Here is a 16,592-nt window from a genome sequence, read left to right on the forward strand (position 1 = left end):
GGCGGCGAGCCCCCGCCCTGGTCCAGTCTCGCTGGAGCGGCGTCGGGGCGCTGCTGACGCTCCCCTTCTTCTCCGTGCGTGTGCATCACGGCAGAAGACTTTCCTTTCTCTGTTTCAGAGACGCCCCAAAGCCCAGAAATATCGGCCAGGAGGGTGAATTATTCGGCCCGCTTGTCTTTCTCAGGGAATGCGAAAACGCTCAAGAAATTTTTAGGCGTTCTCATTCTGGGCTTCTGCAACAAATGGGGTGGGGGGAGAGAATCAGAGACAGAAGAAAAAAAAAACCCGTGAAGAAATTAAAACGTTCCACAATTATGCCTGGCCACTGTTCCCACAGTTCCTGAGCACTAAGGAATTGCTATTTCGGAACTGATACTATTAAAATGGTCTCAGCCTCAGATTTAGCCTGAATCCATTTTCATTTTTTTTTAAAAATTTATTATGCCCCTGGAAAACTCAAAAGGTTGCTCCCTGTTTTGTGCAATTTTGGTCGTCCTAATTTCCGTCATTCTTTTGGCATTGGGGCCACCATAAAAGAGATAAGGATGATTAATCAAAGATTGTTAAAACTAAGGGGAGATGAAACCAGCAAATTTGCAGCTGCTTTGATTCTGCAGTCTACATCATTCATACTGTATATCGTATTCTCCTTTCTGGCAGGGAATCCTAGATTTCTAGGGTTGGAAGGGACCCCAGGAACATCTAATCCAACCTCCCGCAGTGCAGGAATATTTTGTTTGAGCTCATCTCTAGCAGAGGCAAGCTAAGGCATTTCGGCCTATGCAATTCAAAATAAAATCCCCAGCCAAGCTATAAAAGTATTCAATAACTAAACTTACGGGCTTTAACTGGACCAGAAGCTGCTGCCTGAGGAAGCCTCCTTCATCTCCCTAATGGCTGGAACTGATTGAGAGAAAACATTCAATAATGTTCTAGATACACTATAGAATTATTGTAGACTATGCAGACTGATTGCTTCTGAACACTTGAGAGAAATACCACAGCCAGCGACATTCGGAAACTCAATTTCAAAAGTCTAAAATTATTCCCCTCCCATTCAACAGCTTTCCAAATAGCATTCCTGAAAATAGCTCTGACTTTGCTTCTAAGGCATGCAGTAGGAGGACAAAAATTTTATTGTTAGGGATTGCGCCACAGTGATCCACTTCAAAGATCCACAAAGCCTGAGGTAGTGTCAATTGTCCAATTTAGCATTTTTTTAAACATTTACAATAGCTCCCTGCCTCAGTATTGATGTTGAGAGAACTGGAACCAATATTCCAGATCCTTAAAAAAAACAACCACTCACATATTTTGCAGAACAAGTTATGTTGATAACTGCATAATTTTCTCTTCATAGTTTTGCGTACTTAGGGTTGTATACATTTCTCCACCTCTGGGCAGGGTCCTGCTCCTTCCTTTCGAGCTCTTAGGAAGCTGAAAGGAAACCACAGAGCAAAAGAGAGATTACGTTGTTGCAGCACTTCCTAAATGCTGCGGCCAGAGAGGGGTGCTTACGAGGGAGACGTGACCTGACGTTATTGTCTCATTTTCTCAGTCCTTCAGGCCTCCTTGTTCACTCCAACTCAGAAGCTGCTCCAATTCAGCATCTTTGCCACAAGCTCAGTTTTTCCTGATCAATGCTGTCATGGAAACAGGGACAACTAGGGACAAAGCCAGAAAGGAAGACCTTTAAGTCATGCCATAATAAGCTATACGCTTATCTCTTGTGGTGTGTAGTGGATGTGTGTATCTGACTTGGTCATCATTTCACACACATACTATGATAATGAAGAAATCTCTACTGGCAAGCTATGACCTTTTCTTGATTGTACAGATCGCAGTTATCTAATTCTCTTCCTTCTACTTCTCAGAACGTAGGGGCATGGGATCACATGACTGAATGCTTCAACTTGCACACAGAAATCCACACACACAGAAAACTAGCATGTCAGGAAGAAGGCTAGATGCCTTTCTTTCTTACATCTAGTTTTCTATATTTCCTCCCAGCAACCTACAGAGGAGTATCTAGTCATATTATTGAAGTTAGTCTGAAGCTGTGCAAGTCCAGAAAGTGGTTTACTATCTCATCTGCTGGTTGCGTGAAATAGAATCATAGAATCATAGAGTTGGAAGAGACCACAAGGGCCATCCAGTCCAACCCCCTGCCAAGCAGGAAACTAGATCCACGTGTAATCCAAAACCTGGTTGGGATTGTAGCACTGAAACTAGTCTTCTGGGAAATTTGCTGGGGCCAGAAACCAGGGTGTTCCTCAGCTGCGGCTCTTGTTGGGTAGGCCAGGGAAGGAGGAGACAGCAAGCTTCAGGGAAATAAACACCCACAGGACTTAATCTCTCAGGAATTCCATAGGCAACCCCTTGATCCAAACTATTCTGGGTATAGTTTAATTACTGTTTAAAATTGCAATTGTGAGAAAGACTAAAACAGGACGTGCCTCAAACTCAGTGGAAAATTCCAGGGTGCCATGTCAGCTAAGTTAGAGGGCGCCATGTCAGCTAAGTTAGAGTAGAGATAAGGAAGCATAGCCCCTGCTTCTCTGATAAGGTTAAACTTTAGAATAGGGAGTGTAGATCGGTTAATGTATAGAAATGTGTTTGACTCTGATAGTTAGATTGTAAGCCAAGCCTCTGAAGGGAGGGGCGGCAGCAGTAGGGAGAGATATAAGCTTATGCCTGTACATTGCTCTTGGCTCTTCGTACCACCCAGGTCGAGGAGCCCGCCTTTGCAAACGCGTTACAATAAAGAGGAACTGGTAAGACTTACTTCGGTGTCTCTTTGTCTGATTGCAAGTCCACGTAAGGGACTTCTCACAATTTTGGCGCCCAACGTGGGGCCCTCGACGGTCTGCGCGGCGGGAATCTCGGAAGAGGGTCGGCCGGCACTCCGTTCTTTTCGGAGAGACCCACTGTCCGGACCCCGTGGTGACAGATCCCGAGGGCTGAACGACGGAGAACCGATTTAAGTGTGTCTAAGGGAAGTAAGAGAAAGGAAGCGGACAGGGATCGTTGCAGTCAGGGACTGCCTTGCCCTGCAGGGACGCCTGCCAGTTCACCAGCCACCGAGAAGGAGGCACTGGACTGAAAGGGGTGAGTATTGTGTGATTTCCTGAGAAGGGAAAGACTTGGGAGAAGGAGGGTTGTATATGTGTGACGTCTCTGTGTGAAAGAGAGGTTCCAAACGGACGCGTGGGTGTGGACCGGAGGGCCCAGAACTCCGGCGGGAGGATTAGCTTGCGGTTCCGTTCGCCCGCGAGGGAAACGGCCAGGCGATTCCGTGTGAATCTGAGAGTGAGAGACAAGAGACAACAATACTGTAATGGGGAAGGGTCAGAGCACCTGTAGAAGGGGCCCGAAGAATGGAAGTAAGAACCCCATAGACCCCAATAGTCCATTAGGACAAGTCTTGTTGCAATGGGATGAGAAGGAGATTAAGCCATACAGCCGGGGACTATCTAAAGCAACTATGATAAATTATTGCAGGATAATATGGCCAGAATATCCTATAGGCCCCGAAGGGGAGTTTAACTGGAACCCCAACGGAGAAACCGACCCATATTGGATAAAACAGCTGAAATATTATTTAATTAAGTTCAAGAAGAATAAGGAAAAACCATACATAGAACTCTGGTCCCATATAACTTTCTTCGGACCAGATCCGCCACCCTTGAGACAATTTCCTTTAAAAGAAAAGGAACAGGAGTCGGATGAAGGGGAGATATCTCTGCCACCTCCAGCGGCGTTTCCCGGGCCGCCAGGTCCGGTGCCACAGCCGCCTGCGCCTCCTCTGCCTGGGGGACAGCCCCCGGATTACAATCAACTAGATATTCCTGCCTCGCCTCCCCCAGGTGCAGGGGCCACGGCGCCGCCCTATGAGAATGATATTGACAATCTCTTAAGTCCTTTAACGGAACAAATAGATAAATTAACAAGGAAATTAAGGAATCCAAGATTGCAACGGGAATTGCAACGGTGTAAGCAGGACGTGGTAGATTTTCCACTTCCTGGTGGGACCCCTAGAAGCAATAGGAGACGGAGTAATTCTGAACCATCAGAGATTCATAACTACCCCTTGCGAGAGGCCCCAGGAGGACTGACTGCGGCAGGGAATCCAGTGATGGTATATGTAGTGAGCCCCATCAAACCCTCGGAATTGAGGGAACTTAAGCAAACTCTACCAAAATTACATGAGAATAGTCAAGAAGTAGCAAGCTTGCTACAGATGTGGATGGGACCTCACCTATATACCTACACTGAATTAATGTACATTCTGGGGCACCTCTTCACCCCAGAGGAAAGGGCTATGATTAGAAGGGCAGCAATGGCATACTGGGAAACCCGGCAACATGCACTGCAGCCCGCACAAGCAGTAGCACCTGATGTGAAATATCCAATGGCGGATCCCAATTGGGACCCTAATAATAATGATCACAGGACACACATGAGAGATTTAAAAGAAATGATTATAGAAGGAATTAAGACCGCAGTGCCACAAAGCACGAATCTCACTAAAGCGTTTGAGGTAAATCAGACCAAAGAAGAGTCACCTGGAGATTTTGTACAAAGGATCAGGGAACATTTGACCAAATATTCTGGAGTAGGACCAGATTCGCCAGCCTTTGATAACTTATTGAAAATGCAGTTTGTTACCAAAGCTTGGCCGGATATTCAGAAGAAGCTGCAAAAGATGGATTGGCAAAATGCCACAATTAGTGAACTAGTGAGAACTGCGCAGCAGGTTTTTGTAAATAGGGATGTTGTGAAACAAAAGCAGAAGTGTCAGATGATGGTAGCAGCCATACAGAAGGCGGGGGAAGGGGAGAAGAAGTCAGAGGAACGGACAGAAAATAAGGAACAGAGGATGACAGGAGGATATCGGGGCAGAGGAGGATATAGAGGGAGAGGCTCCTATGGCCCAACTAGGGGAGTGGGACCCAGGCCTGGGGGAATAATGTGCTACCGGTGCCAGAGGATAGGTCATTTTGCTAGGGATTGTAGGACACCACGGGAGCAAATACCTGATGTGCCTAGACAGAAACAGGAACAGCCACAGACCACCAGGACAATGGGGGAAGTGGGGGCTGAATTGTACAGTTTGTATGATGAATAGGGACTCTCCGGCTCAGGCCCCGGGACCCGGAATGAGCCATTGGTGAATCTATTTGTGGGTCCCTCCCAGAAACCTATTGTGTTTCTGGTGGATTCTGGGGCAGCCCGGTCTTCAGTCTGTGTAAATATACCGGGAGTAAGTAAAACATCCAAAACGATTAAGGTTGTGGGAGTAAGTGGGAAACCAACTGAAGTACAGCAGTTAGAACCAAGCAGAATCACCCGAGGAAAATGGGGGGTTGAAAGTTCCCTTTTGTTTATACCAGAATCAGGAGTAAATCTACTGGGAAGGGATCTAATGGTTCCCCTGGGGTTTAGATTAATGGATGAAGAACAAGGGACACCAATGTATGTGCTCCAAACAGAGACTGAAGAACAGATTAACCCCAAAGTGTGGGTGGATGGGAAAACTATGGGAAGAATAGATATGGAACCTATAAAAATTATGGTCAAGCCCGGAATTACTCATCTCTGGACCCCACAATATCCTATGAAGAGAGCAGGAAGGATAGGTCTGCAACCAGTAGTAAACGCCCTTTTGAGTCAGGGGCTCCTAGAGCCCATAATGTCACCTTTTAACTCCCCGATCCTGGCAGTTCAAAAGAAAGACGGCAAATTTAGGATGGTGGAAGATTTGAGGAATATCAACGGGATAGTCATACCCCGATTTCCCACAGTGCCAGATCCTTACACCCTGTTAAGTAGGATACCTCCTTCCACTCGATGGTACACAGTTATTGATTTAAAAGACGCCTTCTGGGCATGCCCACTGGATGAAGGGAGTCGAGATCTGTTTGCTTTCGAGTGGGAGGACGTGGAGACTGGTCAAAAGAAACAATATAGATGGACAGTCTTGCCCCAGGGATACACTGAGAGTCCTCTGTTGTTTGGACAGGCATTGGGGGAAAGGCTGAAGGAATTTAGGCCCACCAAACCCAATAAAATCTTGTCATATGTTGATGATTTATTATTGGTTGGGGAAAAGGAAAAGGAGGTTAAATTGGATTCCATTCGATTGTTGAATTGGCTGGGCGATCTGGGAGTCAAGGTATCCAGGGAAAAGTTGCAGTTCACTGAAAGGAGAGTTAAATATTTAGGGCACATATTGGATGGGGGAACCAGACAATTGGATCCAGATAGGGTAAGAGGTATCATGGAATTGAGACCCCCGAGAACTAGGACTGATGTGCGAAGAATGTTGGGATTGCTGGGATATTGCAGATTATGGATAGACCAATATTCAAAATTAACCCAATTCTTGAATAAGAAGCTGACTGGGAAGGAAGAGGAAGTATTGTGGGATGAAGGAGACAGGGAAAGATGGGAAGAAATTAAGAGGACCCTAATCGCCAGTCCGGCATTGGCCCTGCCCAATTTACAACAACCCTTCCATCTATATGTGACAGTGGCATCTCAAACGGCAGTGGGGGTGCTAGCTCAGAAAAGGGGAGGAAGATACCAGCCGGTGGCTTATTTGAGTACAACATTAGAACCAGTGGTCAGAGGGTGGCCAGCGTGCATACAAGCAGTAGCAGCAGCAGCCGAACTAGTCCTAGAGAGCAGAAAACTGACTTTTGGGGGAGCCTTGGTTGTACACAGCCCTCACCAGATCGGGGCGGTCATGACAGGAGCCGCCCCGACCTGGATGACGGATAGACGTTTGGTACAATATGAGGGAATTTTGAGAACCGGCTCAGATATCACTATTGGAACAGACAGGAATCTAAATCCCGCAGAATTTCTCAGGGGAGAAAGGAAGGAATGGGACCCAGATGAGCATGACTGTCTGAGAAATATAGAATTGATGGCAAAAGTAAGGGAAGATCTAAGTGAAGTGCCGTTAAAGGAGGGAGAAAGGTGGTTTGTGGATGGATCCAGTTACGTCAGGGAAGGCAGAAGGAGGTCAGGATATGCAGTGGTAAAGGAAGATGGGGAGGCTATAGAAAGCGGGGCGCTCCCCAACACTTGGTCAGCTCAAAAATGTGAAGTGATGGCATTGACTCGTGCCCTGGAATTAGCAAAAGGATTGGATGTAACCATATGGACAGATTCAAGATACGCATGGGGAGTGGTTCATACTTTTGGCAGGACATGGAGGGAGAGAGGTTTTATTAAGGCAGATGGGAAACAGATTGAGCATGTAGCCTTGTTGGAACGGTTGCTAGAATCACTAACGGGACCACGGAAAGTAGGGATTGTGCATATTTCAGCTCATACCAAAGGGCATAGTCCAGAGGAACAGGGAAATGCATGGGCTGACCTCCGAGCGCGAGAAGCAGCTGAGGGAGAGCCCAGAGACGAAGTAATTAGGCAATGTGTCCTACAGGTTCCGGTGATAGATCCGCAGGACCTGAAAAATTTAGTATTTACTCAAAAGGAAAAGGAATATATGGAAAAGGAGGGGTGGGAAAAGAAAGGAAATGATTGGGAAACCCCAGAGAGACAGATGGTCCTTCCTAAATCGGTGATGCTAAATATTCTAGAGAAAATACATGAGGGGAGCCATCTGGGCACTGAGGGAATGGTTAATCTGGTGAAACCCCTGTATTGGAGCAGGGACATGTGGCCCATGGCGCACGCTATTGCATGGAAATGTTTAATATGTCAGAAGGTTAATAAGGCCCGAACCAGAAAGACAGAAAGGGGCGGGCGACCGTTAGCGGTATGGCCATTCCAAAGGATACAAGTAGATTTTACTGAGTTGCCAGAAAGAGGGGGGCAAAAGTATTTGTTGGTGTTTAAGGATCATCTCACAGGATGGGTTGAGGCCTTTCCCAGCCGCAGAGCCACGGCCCAAGTGGTTGGAAAAGCCATCCTGGAGCACATTCTTCCTCGCTATGGGATAACGGAAGCAATAGACTCGGATAGGGGGACCCATTTCACCCAATTGGCAATGCAAGAGGTGATGAGGGCGGTGGGAATCACATGGAACTTTCACACCCCCTGGCATCCTGAGAGTAGTGGGAAAGTGGAACGGGCAAATGGAGAAATCAAGAAACACTTGATCAAGCTGTATCTAGAGAATGGGTTGCCCTGGACAAAGAATCTCCCCCTGGCCTTATTAAGGATGAGGGTGGCTCCCCGGAAGGACACTGAACTGTCCCCATTTGAAATGATGATGGGCCACCCCTATCTAGCTCCCCTAGGAAACCCTCAGATTGAGTTCAGGGATCAGTACACCCGGAAATATCTGCAGTCACTGTCCCAGTCTTTGCTGTCTTTCCACAGGCAAGGCATACTAGCACAGAGGCCCCCACTTTTGGAGCAACAGCACAGCTTCCAACCTGGAGACCTGGTCCTGATAAAAGCGTGGCGAACGGAGAAACTCACCCCGAGCTGGGAGGGCCCATACCAAGTCCTACTCACCACTGAATCAGCAGTACGGACCAGAGAACATGGATGGACCCACTACCACCGGGTGAAGAGAGCTCCGCCGGAAAGTTGGACGGCGACGGCGAGCCCAGACAACCCGCTGAAGGTGACACTCACCAAATCAGGGACCGGGATCCAGAAAAACGCTCCGGGACTGTGAGACAGATGTGTATATTCTGCACCTGTGCTTGTTTCTTCGAATGTTGTTGCTGTGCTCATTGTGAGGGGTGTGTGCTGTGTGTGCATTGTACTGAGGAGTGTAGTATAGTTTTCATAGAGGATATTATAATTCAGCATTGTAAGGTCAAATTAGGAGGAGAAATTCAGTGTGAATTACTAGAAAGCCCGACAGTTATACAAGCATTGGAGTCATTGTCCCCTAGGAGGGCTTATTCTTTTATACCCCAAAGAAAAGCATGACGGAGATGTGGGAAGAACCCTGGAACCATTGGCGGTGGTGGGTAGGGGTGGTGTGCGCTGCATTAATAATATATATGGTCACTTACTTTTGTTGGCATGAAAAAGACAGAATATGTGGAAGACGAAGGGGTGCCCGGATACCGCCGGGGGTGCTAGCACTGATCTGTCTATCTATTCCACACATCCCCACCCAAGCAACCCTGCCCGGTCAGGCAGAATCCCAATGCATGGAATGTATCCAATCCACTAGGACAGGCCACAGGATTACCCAGACTCTCATGTACTATAACGTAGCCCCAGACTGTATTCAACAGTTGGACCCTTGTGTGCACAATAAGACACAGTATTATAGATGCATAGTTGAAGGAAATAAGACAGAGTGTTATGAGCCCCTTGCAGTAGGTCCTGTAACGTCCAGTATATACGTATATGGATACAAGGGAGGAACGGCTAATAGAGCCGGGGAAAGAACAAACATGTTCCAGATAGCCCAAAACAGGCAGGGATACATAGCACATAACACCACAAGGGGAGCCGGGAAGGTTATGGTCTGCTTTGATGCCTGTTTAGCAATAAACAAAGGCCAAGGACCAAATGGGAACGCCGGAATTGGGTGTGGAAATCACGGATGGGAACGATCCTATTTACAAGACAGAAAATATCTTTTCAAACATATTAAAGGAGGAAACGTGGGCGCTGGGAGTGGAACTTACAATTATTGGTACACGGAAGGGGTTAAAATGCAGCTTAGTTACAAAGGACCAGAAGGAATCAATTTAACACAAGGAGCAGCTTCCACCGACTGCTCGGCCGGACATTGCAACCCGGTTTGTTTATGGGCAAAAGAAATGCCCTCCACTAAACCAAAAATCATTCATGTGGGCTTAGGGATAGATGGGACAGGTAAGGACCCTTATGGATATTTAGTTATCCAAATACATACAACCAAGGTCACTAAGAAGCCTATTACAGTGTTTGAAGATTTTGAGGAAGAAATTCAGCATCTAAATGCCCTCCCCTTACCCCCTAAGGCACACAATATGTTTTTGAGTCTGGCAGAGACCATTGCAAAGGAATTAACAGTGAAAAATTGCTTTGTATGTGGGGGGACCAATATGGGAGACCAATGGCCTTGGGTTGCGCATGAGGTGAATTATACAGAGATATATCTTTCCCAAAATAATTATACTTATAATCACCCTGGGAAAGAAATTTGGCAAATATCGAACAATGTGGTAGGGATGGAGTGTTTCGTTAGGAACGTGACTTCAAGATCAAATGGGACGCAGGTAGGGAATCTCCCCTGTATGGGACAATGGGAAGGAAAGAACTGGTGGGGCCATAATAATAAAACCTGGCCCACTCCCCTTGGAAAAATAAGACAGATGGGGTTTCTGTTGGACCCAGAAAATAGGACTCTAGAATGGACCACCCCGTTAGGATTCTACTGGGCATGCGGGGAATATGCATATAATCGGCTGCCCCCGGATTGGGTAGGCTCGTGTGTCCTGGCAACGCTGAGACCCAGTTTCTTTCTACTTCCCTTGCATACCAAAGCAAGATTAGGGGTGCCAGTCTACGATGAGATAGGACCTCGAAGGAGACGGGCAATTCAGATAGGAAATTGGTTAGACACGGAGTGGCCCCCGGAAAGGATAATTCAATATTATGGACCAGCTACTTGGGCAAATGATGGCACTGCAGGCTCCTTTGGGAGGGACCCCATATATCTACTTAATCGCATAATCCGCCTGCAAGCAGTAGTAGAGATAATTACTAATGACACTGCAGCCGCCCTGACAAAGTTAGCAAAAGAGAGTGCTAAGAGCCGCACCTATATTATGCAGAATAGATTAGCCCTGGATTATTTATTGGCAAAAGAGGGCGGGGTCTGTGGAAAATTCAATCTGACCAATTGTTGTATAGAAATAGATGATAGTGGAAAAGTGGTAAAGGATATAGCTGATAGAATGGTTAAATTAGCTCATGTGCCGGTCCAAACGTGGGATGGATTCAATTTTAAGGACATGTTCAGTACCTGGTTTCCAAAATTACCAGGACTACAGGCAATTGTAGCCCTCATTGGACTAATAGCAGCAGGGTGCGTCCTGATCCCGTGCATATTGCCCATCTTTGTCCGAGCTATTAATAATTCACTGGCTCTATTAGCAGAGAGAAAAGTACATACACATTTGATGACAATGAGGTATACGGCAGTTCCCACCAGGGAGGATGAGGATAATCAAAGCGGAGTGGGACATGAGTTATTATGTGAGTTTGAGACAAGATACAAAAAGAGGGGGGATTGTGAGAAAGACTAAAACAGGACGTGCCTCAAACTCAGTGGAAAATTCCAGGGTGCCATGTCAGCTAAGTTAGAGGGCGCCATGTCAGCTAAGTTAGAGTAGAGATAAGGAAGCATAGCCCCTGCTTCTCTGATAAGGTTAAACTTTAGAATAGGGAGTGTAGATCGGTTAATGTATAGAAATGTGTTTGACTCTGATAGTTAGATTGTAAGCCAAGCCTCTGAAGGGAGGGGCGGCAGCAGTAGGGAGAGATATAAGCTTATGCCTGTACATTGCTCTTGGCTCTTCGTACCACCCAGGTCGAGGAGCCCGCCTTTGCAAACGCGTTACAATAAAGAGGAACTGGTAAGACTTACTTCGGTGTCTCTTTGTCTGATTGCAAGTCCACGTAAGGGACTTCTCACACAAACAACCCTTGGAAACCGAGGGTGGCATTTCTGCACAAGTTTGCTGGGCACTGACACCGAAAGCCACACCAGCTGGGAGAGAGCAGAAGGAAGGAGGCTGCTGGAAGGGTGCTAATAATGCAGCAGACAGAGAAAAAGGACAAAATTGTTGAATTTATTTCACTCAAACTCTCGAGATGCGGGTACTAGCAGGGCATTGCTGTTCAGGGCTGAGGAAGACCTGCAGAGCTGCGGTTTCCAAAACCAAAGATAGCAGAGAAGTCTGAGGGAGGTCCAAAATTATAGAAATCAGTTGAGAGAGGCACTGGCAGAAATCTTGGGGGAGGAGCAGACGCCTGGAGCAAGAGGGCCTAGGCTGTAGTGGGATTGACAGGCGCTAGCTAGCAGCGTTGTGTATGTGGGCAGGAATGACAGGGTTATTTCGGGACAAGATGGAGAGGCTCATACACAGCTGGAAAAAAAGAGGGAAAGCCTGGAGGTGGAAGCGATTCCCGGAAGTTGACAAACGACGGGAATTACTCATGTGTGTTTTTGAAGAACTGGAGGAAGGAGCTGAAAATGCAAGAGCTTCTTCTGTCGGTGGGAAGAGACCTTGATGGAAACATGGACATGGGCATCTTGCTTTCTGTTTTTAAACGACTGCAAGAACTGAAAATATAGCTTGAAGGAGGAGGAAACTGTGGTGAATGATTTGGCAGATGTTAACAGGAAGCAAAGTCCTGGTGCAAAACTAAAGTGAGGTCTCTGCAAGGCCCACCAGGGTATAGTTGTAAAATAACCTTTTGGTTCTTTCCTTCCTTTCCTCATGCTCTCAGGCTCACTTGGCAACATGCAACATTTGTTCTTCACCCAACCCCTTTCTACATAAGACTCCTTCTTTCACTAACATCTGCAGCCATTCACAAATGAAAACGGCCTGCATACATTTCCTGTGTGTCATAGGATGCAGATATTAACCCCCACCCCACCACTTTAAAAGGTGTTTGCAGAGCTCTGACTGAAATGGCACCAGGCACAGGGTCCACAATACAAACCCCGTGAAATAAGACATAGTGTAAAATCAGTGAATACAATGGGGTTTTTTTGTTGGGAAGTATTTGAGAACCCAGCAGTGGTGCCTTATGCGGGCCTAACCAGAGGGCGGCATGAAGCACACTCTTTGATGATTTTAGCAACATTAATATGACGCTTGACATACCAAGATTTCTGGTGCAAGATGACTTTGTCCTCTCTCACATTTTCCTGATTGCATTCCCCTTAAAATAGGTTACAACTTGGGGGGGGGGGATGGGGTATGATTTCTACCTTGCACCAGACTCCGTTGTCACAAAGGTCTGGGGTGCGAAAAAGCACATTTTCTGTCACATCATTTCCCCAACTGTATCATTTTCCTGAATTAATCACCTACCTGAAAATAAAGAGTTTGGGAGACACAATTGCCCCACTGCATGCAATAGGATGCACACAAAAGAGCAAATCTTTCTTATATGAACAGGTCCTAGTGGTGCTACATTAGTTGCTGCCTTCCATAGCAAAAAAATGGCTGTCTTTTCCAACCTGCTACTTGCTAATGTTTAGCAAGGTAACAATTACATGCACATATCAGGTGCACAAGGTCTAACACGAGTGAGAGAGTGCAGAATGTTTGCATATAGGAGACAGTGCAGTGCATGTGCATATACTTAAAAGATATAAAAGACATTCTCACACAGAGGGAACCCCCAGGACCAGACCTCAGGGCAGTTGCTGGCCTCCCATCCCTGTCCCCATTCCTTTCTGAGCCCTGCTATCATATTATCTCCTGAGAAAATACTTCTTTTCCCTCTATCTGCTGGAGGCTGTTTGCACACCAAAAGAAAAGGTGCTTGCCAGAGGGCTCTTTATTCTCACAGAGTTGGGCAAAGAGAGCAGATTTCTTTGTTTAAATAAACTATCAAAGCTGGGTGCCTTTCAGAGGTGAGCATAAAATTTACTGTTTAATTGTGTAGAGTTGTTTGCAAGTCTGTTGTTACATTTTCAAAGTACAATGATGGAATAAAAGGCTCTCATGTCAGCTGATCTCTCTTAGTTTTTGTTTTAATATTTACAGTACAAACCTCACAATACTGGGCAAGAAAGAGAGATTGAGGGGGGGGGAGAATAAACCCTACAGGTTTTATTCAACAGTAATGGTACCCAGAATGTTCCATTGGCACAAGAATTCCTTGTTGCACAATTTAACATTCTCTCTCTGGGAGGCCCATGTCTTAAATGAAAAATATCTTCTTAGAGCCAGTTCCATGCATGTTTGGGGGTATTTTGCAACTTGACAAGGGGGCCCCATTGTGTCTCAGACAGCAAAATGCATGCATGCATACATACATAAAGGTAAAGGGTCCAGTCGTGACCGACTCTGGGGTTGCAGCACTAATCTCGCTCTATAGGCCGAGGGAGCCGGCGTACAGCTTCCAGGTCATGTGGCCAGCATGACAAAGCCGCCTCTGGCGAACCAGAGCAGCGCACGGAAACGCCATTTATTTATCTACGTACACTTTGACGTGCTTTTGAACTGCTAGGTTGGCAGGAGCTGGGACCGAGCAACGGGAGCTCACCCCGTCGCGGGGATTCAAACCGCCGACCTTCTGATCGGTAAGCCCTAGGTTCAGCGCCACCCGCGTCCCTACATACATACCGGTACATGCATACATAAATTTATTTCTACGTTGCCTTTCCACTGTTCAAACCATGCTCAAGGCAGCCTACAACATGAAAGAGAACCCATAACTACAACATAGCAAAAGTAGTCATAAGCAATAAATCAAACATTAACACACAAGCAAAACTGAAGAATTTGCACACAAATCACAACAAGACCTAAAATAAATAGCAACCACACTCCCCTCCAAAAAGAACAACCACCCCAGGGCAAGAGTCTTGGGCCACCTATGAACACCCAGTGACACAGACACCTTCTCTTCCTGGAGGAAAATTCAATGTGCTTTGCAACAGCTGTGGAGGTCAGATTAAGGGAGGGCCACACAGGAGTTTCCATTAAACCGATGACATCAACAAGAGTCATGGGAAAGAGGTAGTTTCCCCTTTCCGTCAAAATGCCACAGATGGAAATTGGACATGGATAATAACCTATAGATTTGTAAACAGTAGGATTTTATATTGCCTGTCCCAAATGGTGTGTTTTGATTCGACCTTCTCCCAATAGAAAAGAAGCTCCAGGAAGATCATCCGGAAGCAATGCAGAGAGAATTAAAACTAGGTCACCCTGAAGGAAATGTCCCAGCATTAATTTCCATCTTGAGAATGGATGAGGGAAAAGGTAGAAGGCTCATTGCAAATTTGCCTACGTACAATGGGCAGCTTCCATGAATGGAGGTCAAAGGATATTCCATGCCAACTGAAATGAAATGCATTATAAAGGCTTGGTACATTGCATGTCTCAATAAATTAGCATATAGAGTAATAGTCTTGCTCTATTCTGCCTTGGTCAGGCCACACTTGATGTTCTGGGCACCACAATTTAAGAAGGAAATTGACATGCTGGAAGATGTGCAGAGGAGGGTGACCAAGATGATCCAGGGTCTGGAAAGGAAGCCTTATGAGGAACGGTTGAGGGAGTTGGGTATGTTTAGCCTGGAAAAGAAGAGACTGAGAAGAGATATGATAGCTATCTTCCGATATCTCAAGGACTGTCACATTGAAGCTTATTTTCTCCTGCTCTGGAAGGTATGGCCCGAACCAATGGCTTCATATTACAAGAAAGGAGATTCCGACTAAACATCAGGAAGAACTTTATTATGGTAAGAGCTGTTCAACAGTGGAACAAACTCATTGTGAGGTGGTGGGCTCTCCTTCCTTGGAGGTCTTTAAGCAGAGGTTGGGTGGCCAACTGTCATGGATGCTTTAGCTTAGCTGAGATTCCTGCATGACAGGAGGTTGGACTAGATGACCCTCAGGATACCTTCTATATGCCTTCTTCTTGTCTCCCTTCCCACGCTTCTTACCCATGTGAAACCAAAACCAGACATCTGGAAAGCCCGTTTTCACTTAAGGCACTGTTAAATCTTTCTTGCACTACTTCTGCTACCTGTAAATGTTGTCATTCTGAAAGACAAACGGCACTGCCATTTGTACTGACCAGTCTTGGCCAACCTCTTGGGGATGTGTACATCTGGTAATGATATGGTGTTTTATAAACATGTGCACACTCTGCACATGCTCAGGGGTACCTATGACATGGTAAAGGCCTGCTTACGAGGCTTGCCAGAACAGGGTTTGGCTCAAAATGATGACCCTCAACCGAATGGACTACTGGTCTGATCTGATTCACTGTAAGGTGGTCCTCTGATACCAGACCATTCTCATTAGAAAGCAATAGCACATTAACTGATTAGTACAATAACAACAAAGGGATGCGGGTGGCGCTGTGGGTTAAACCACTGAGCCTAGGACTTGCCAATCAGAAGGTCGGCGGTTCGAATCCCCGCGACGGGGTGAGCTCCCGTTGCTTGGTCCCTGCTCCTGCCAACCTAGCAGTTCGAAAGCACCTCAAAGTGCAAGTAGATAAATAGGTACCGCTCCGGCGGGAAGGTAAACGGCGTTTCCGTGCGCTGCTCTGATTCGCCAGAAGTGGCTTAGTCATGCTGGCCACATGACCTGGAAGCTGTCCGCCATCTCCCTCGGCCAATAACACGAGATGAGCGCCGCAACCCCAGAGTCGGTCACGACTGGACCTAATGGTCAGGGGTCTCTTTACCTCTGTTTTTGTTGTTTAGTCGTTCAGTCATGACTTACTCTTCGTGACCCCATGGACCAGAGCACGCCAGGCACTCCTGTCTTCCACTGCCTCCCGCAGTTTGATCAGACTCATGTTGGTGGCTTCAAGAACACTATCCAACCATCTCGTCCTCTGTCGTCCCCTTCTCCTTGTGCCCTCAATATTTCCCAACATCAGGGTCTTTTCCAA

The 16,592-nt window shown here is 46.5% G+C and overlaps 1 protein-coding gene and 1 long non-coding RNA gene across 2 annotated transcripts in view; one reads left to right on the forward strand and one right to left on the reverse strand.

Annotated features, from left to right (window-relative positions):
• Positions 1-26: 26 nt before the first annotated feature.
• LOC132592663 (uncharacterized) overlaps positions 27-16,592 on the reverse strand; it is a 39,197-nt gene continuing 22,631 nt past the window's right edge. Inside the window, exons 2-4 of the long non-coding RNA XR_009558201.1 lie at positions 1,310-1,664; positions 840-903; positions 27-233 (exon numbers count right to left, since the gene is read on the reverse strand). This is a non-coding gene — a long non-coding RNA (uncharacterized LOC132592663). The remainder of the gene's footprint in view (positions 234-839; positions 904-1,309; positions 1,665-16,592) is intronic.
• Positions 3,033-11,271, forward strand: ERV3-1 (endogenous retrovirus group 3 member 1, envelope). The gene is made up of 2 exons (XM_060279057.1): positions 3,033-3,108; positions 8,356-11,271. The coding sequence occupies exon 2, from the start codon at positions 8,916-8,918 to the stop codon at positions 11,238-11,240; it is 2,325 nt and encodes a 774-aa protein (XP_060135040.1). The 5' UTR covers positions 3,033-3,108; positions 8,356-8,915; the 3' UTR covers positions 11,241-11,271.

The sequence above is a fragment of the Zootoca vivipara genome, chromosome 9 (assembly GCF_963506605.1).
Source record: "Zootoca vivipara chromosome 9, rZooViv1.1, whole genome shotgun sequence".
In the NCBI taxonomy this organism is placed as follows: domain Eukaryota; kingdom Metazoa; phylum Chordata; class Lepidosauria; order Squamata; family Lacertidae; genus Zootoca; species Zootoca vivipara.

Coding starts and splice junctions, on each gene's coding strand:
- ERV3-1 (XM_060279057.1), top strand. CDS start 8,916: ATGACGGAGATGTGGGAAGAACCCTGGAACCATTGGCGGTGGTGGGTA.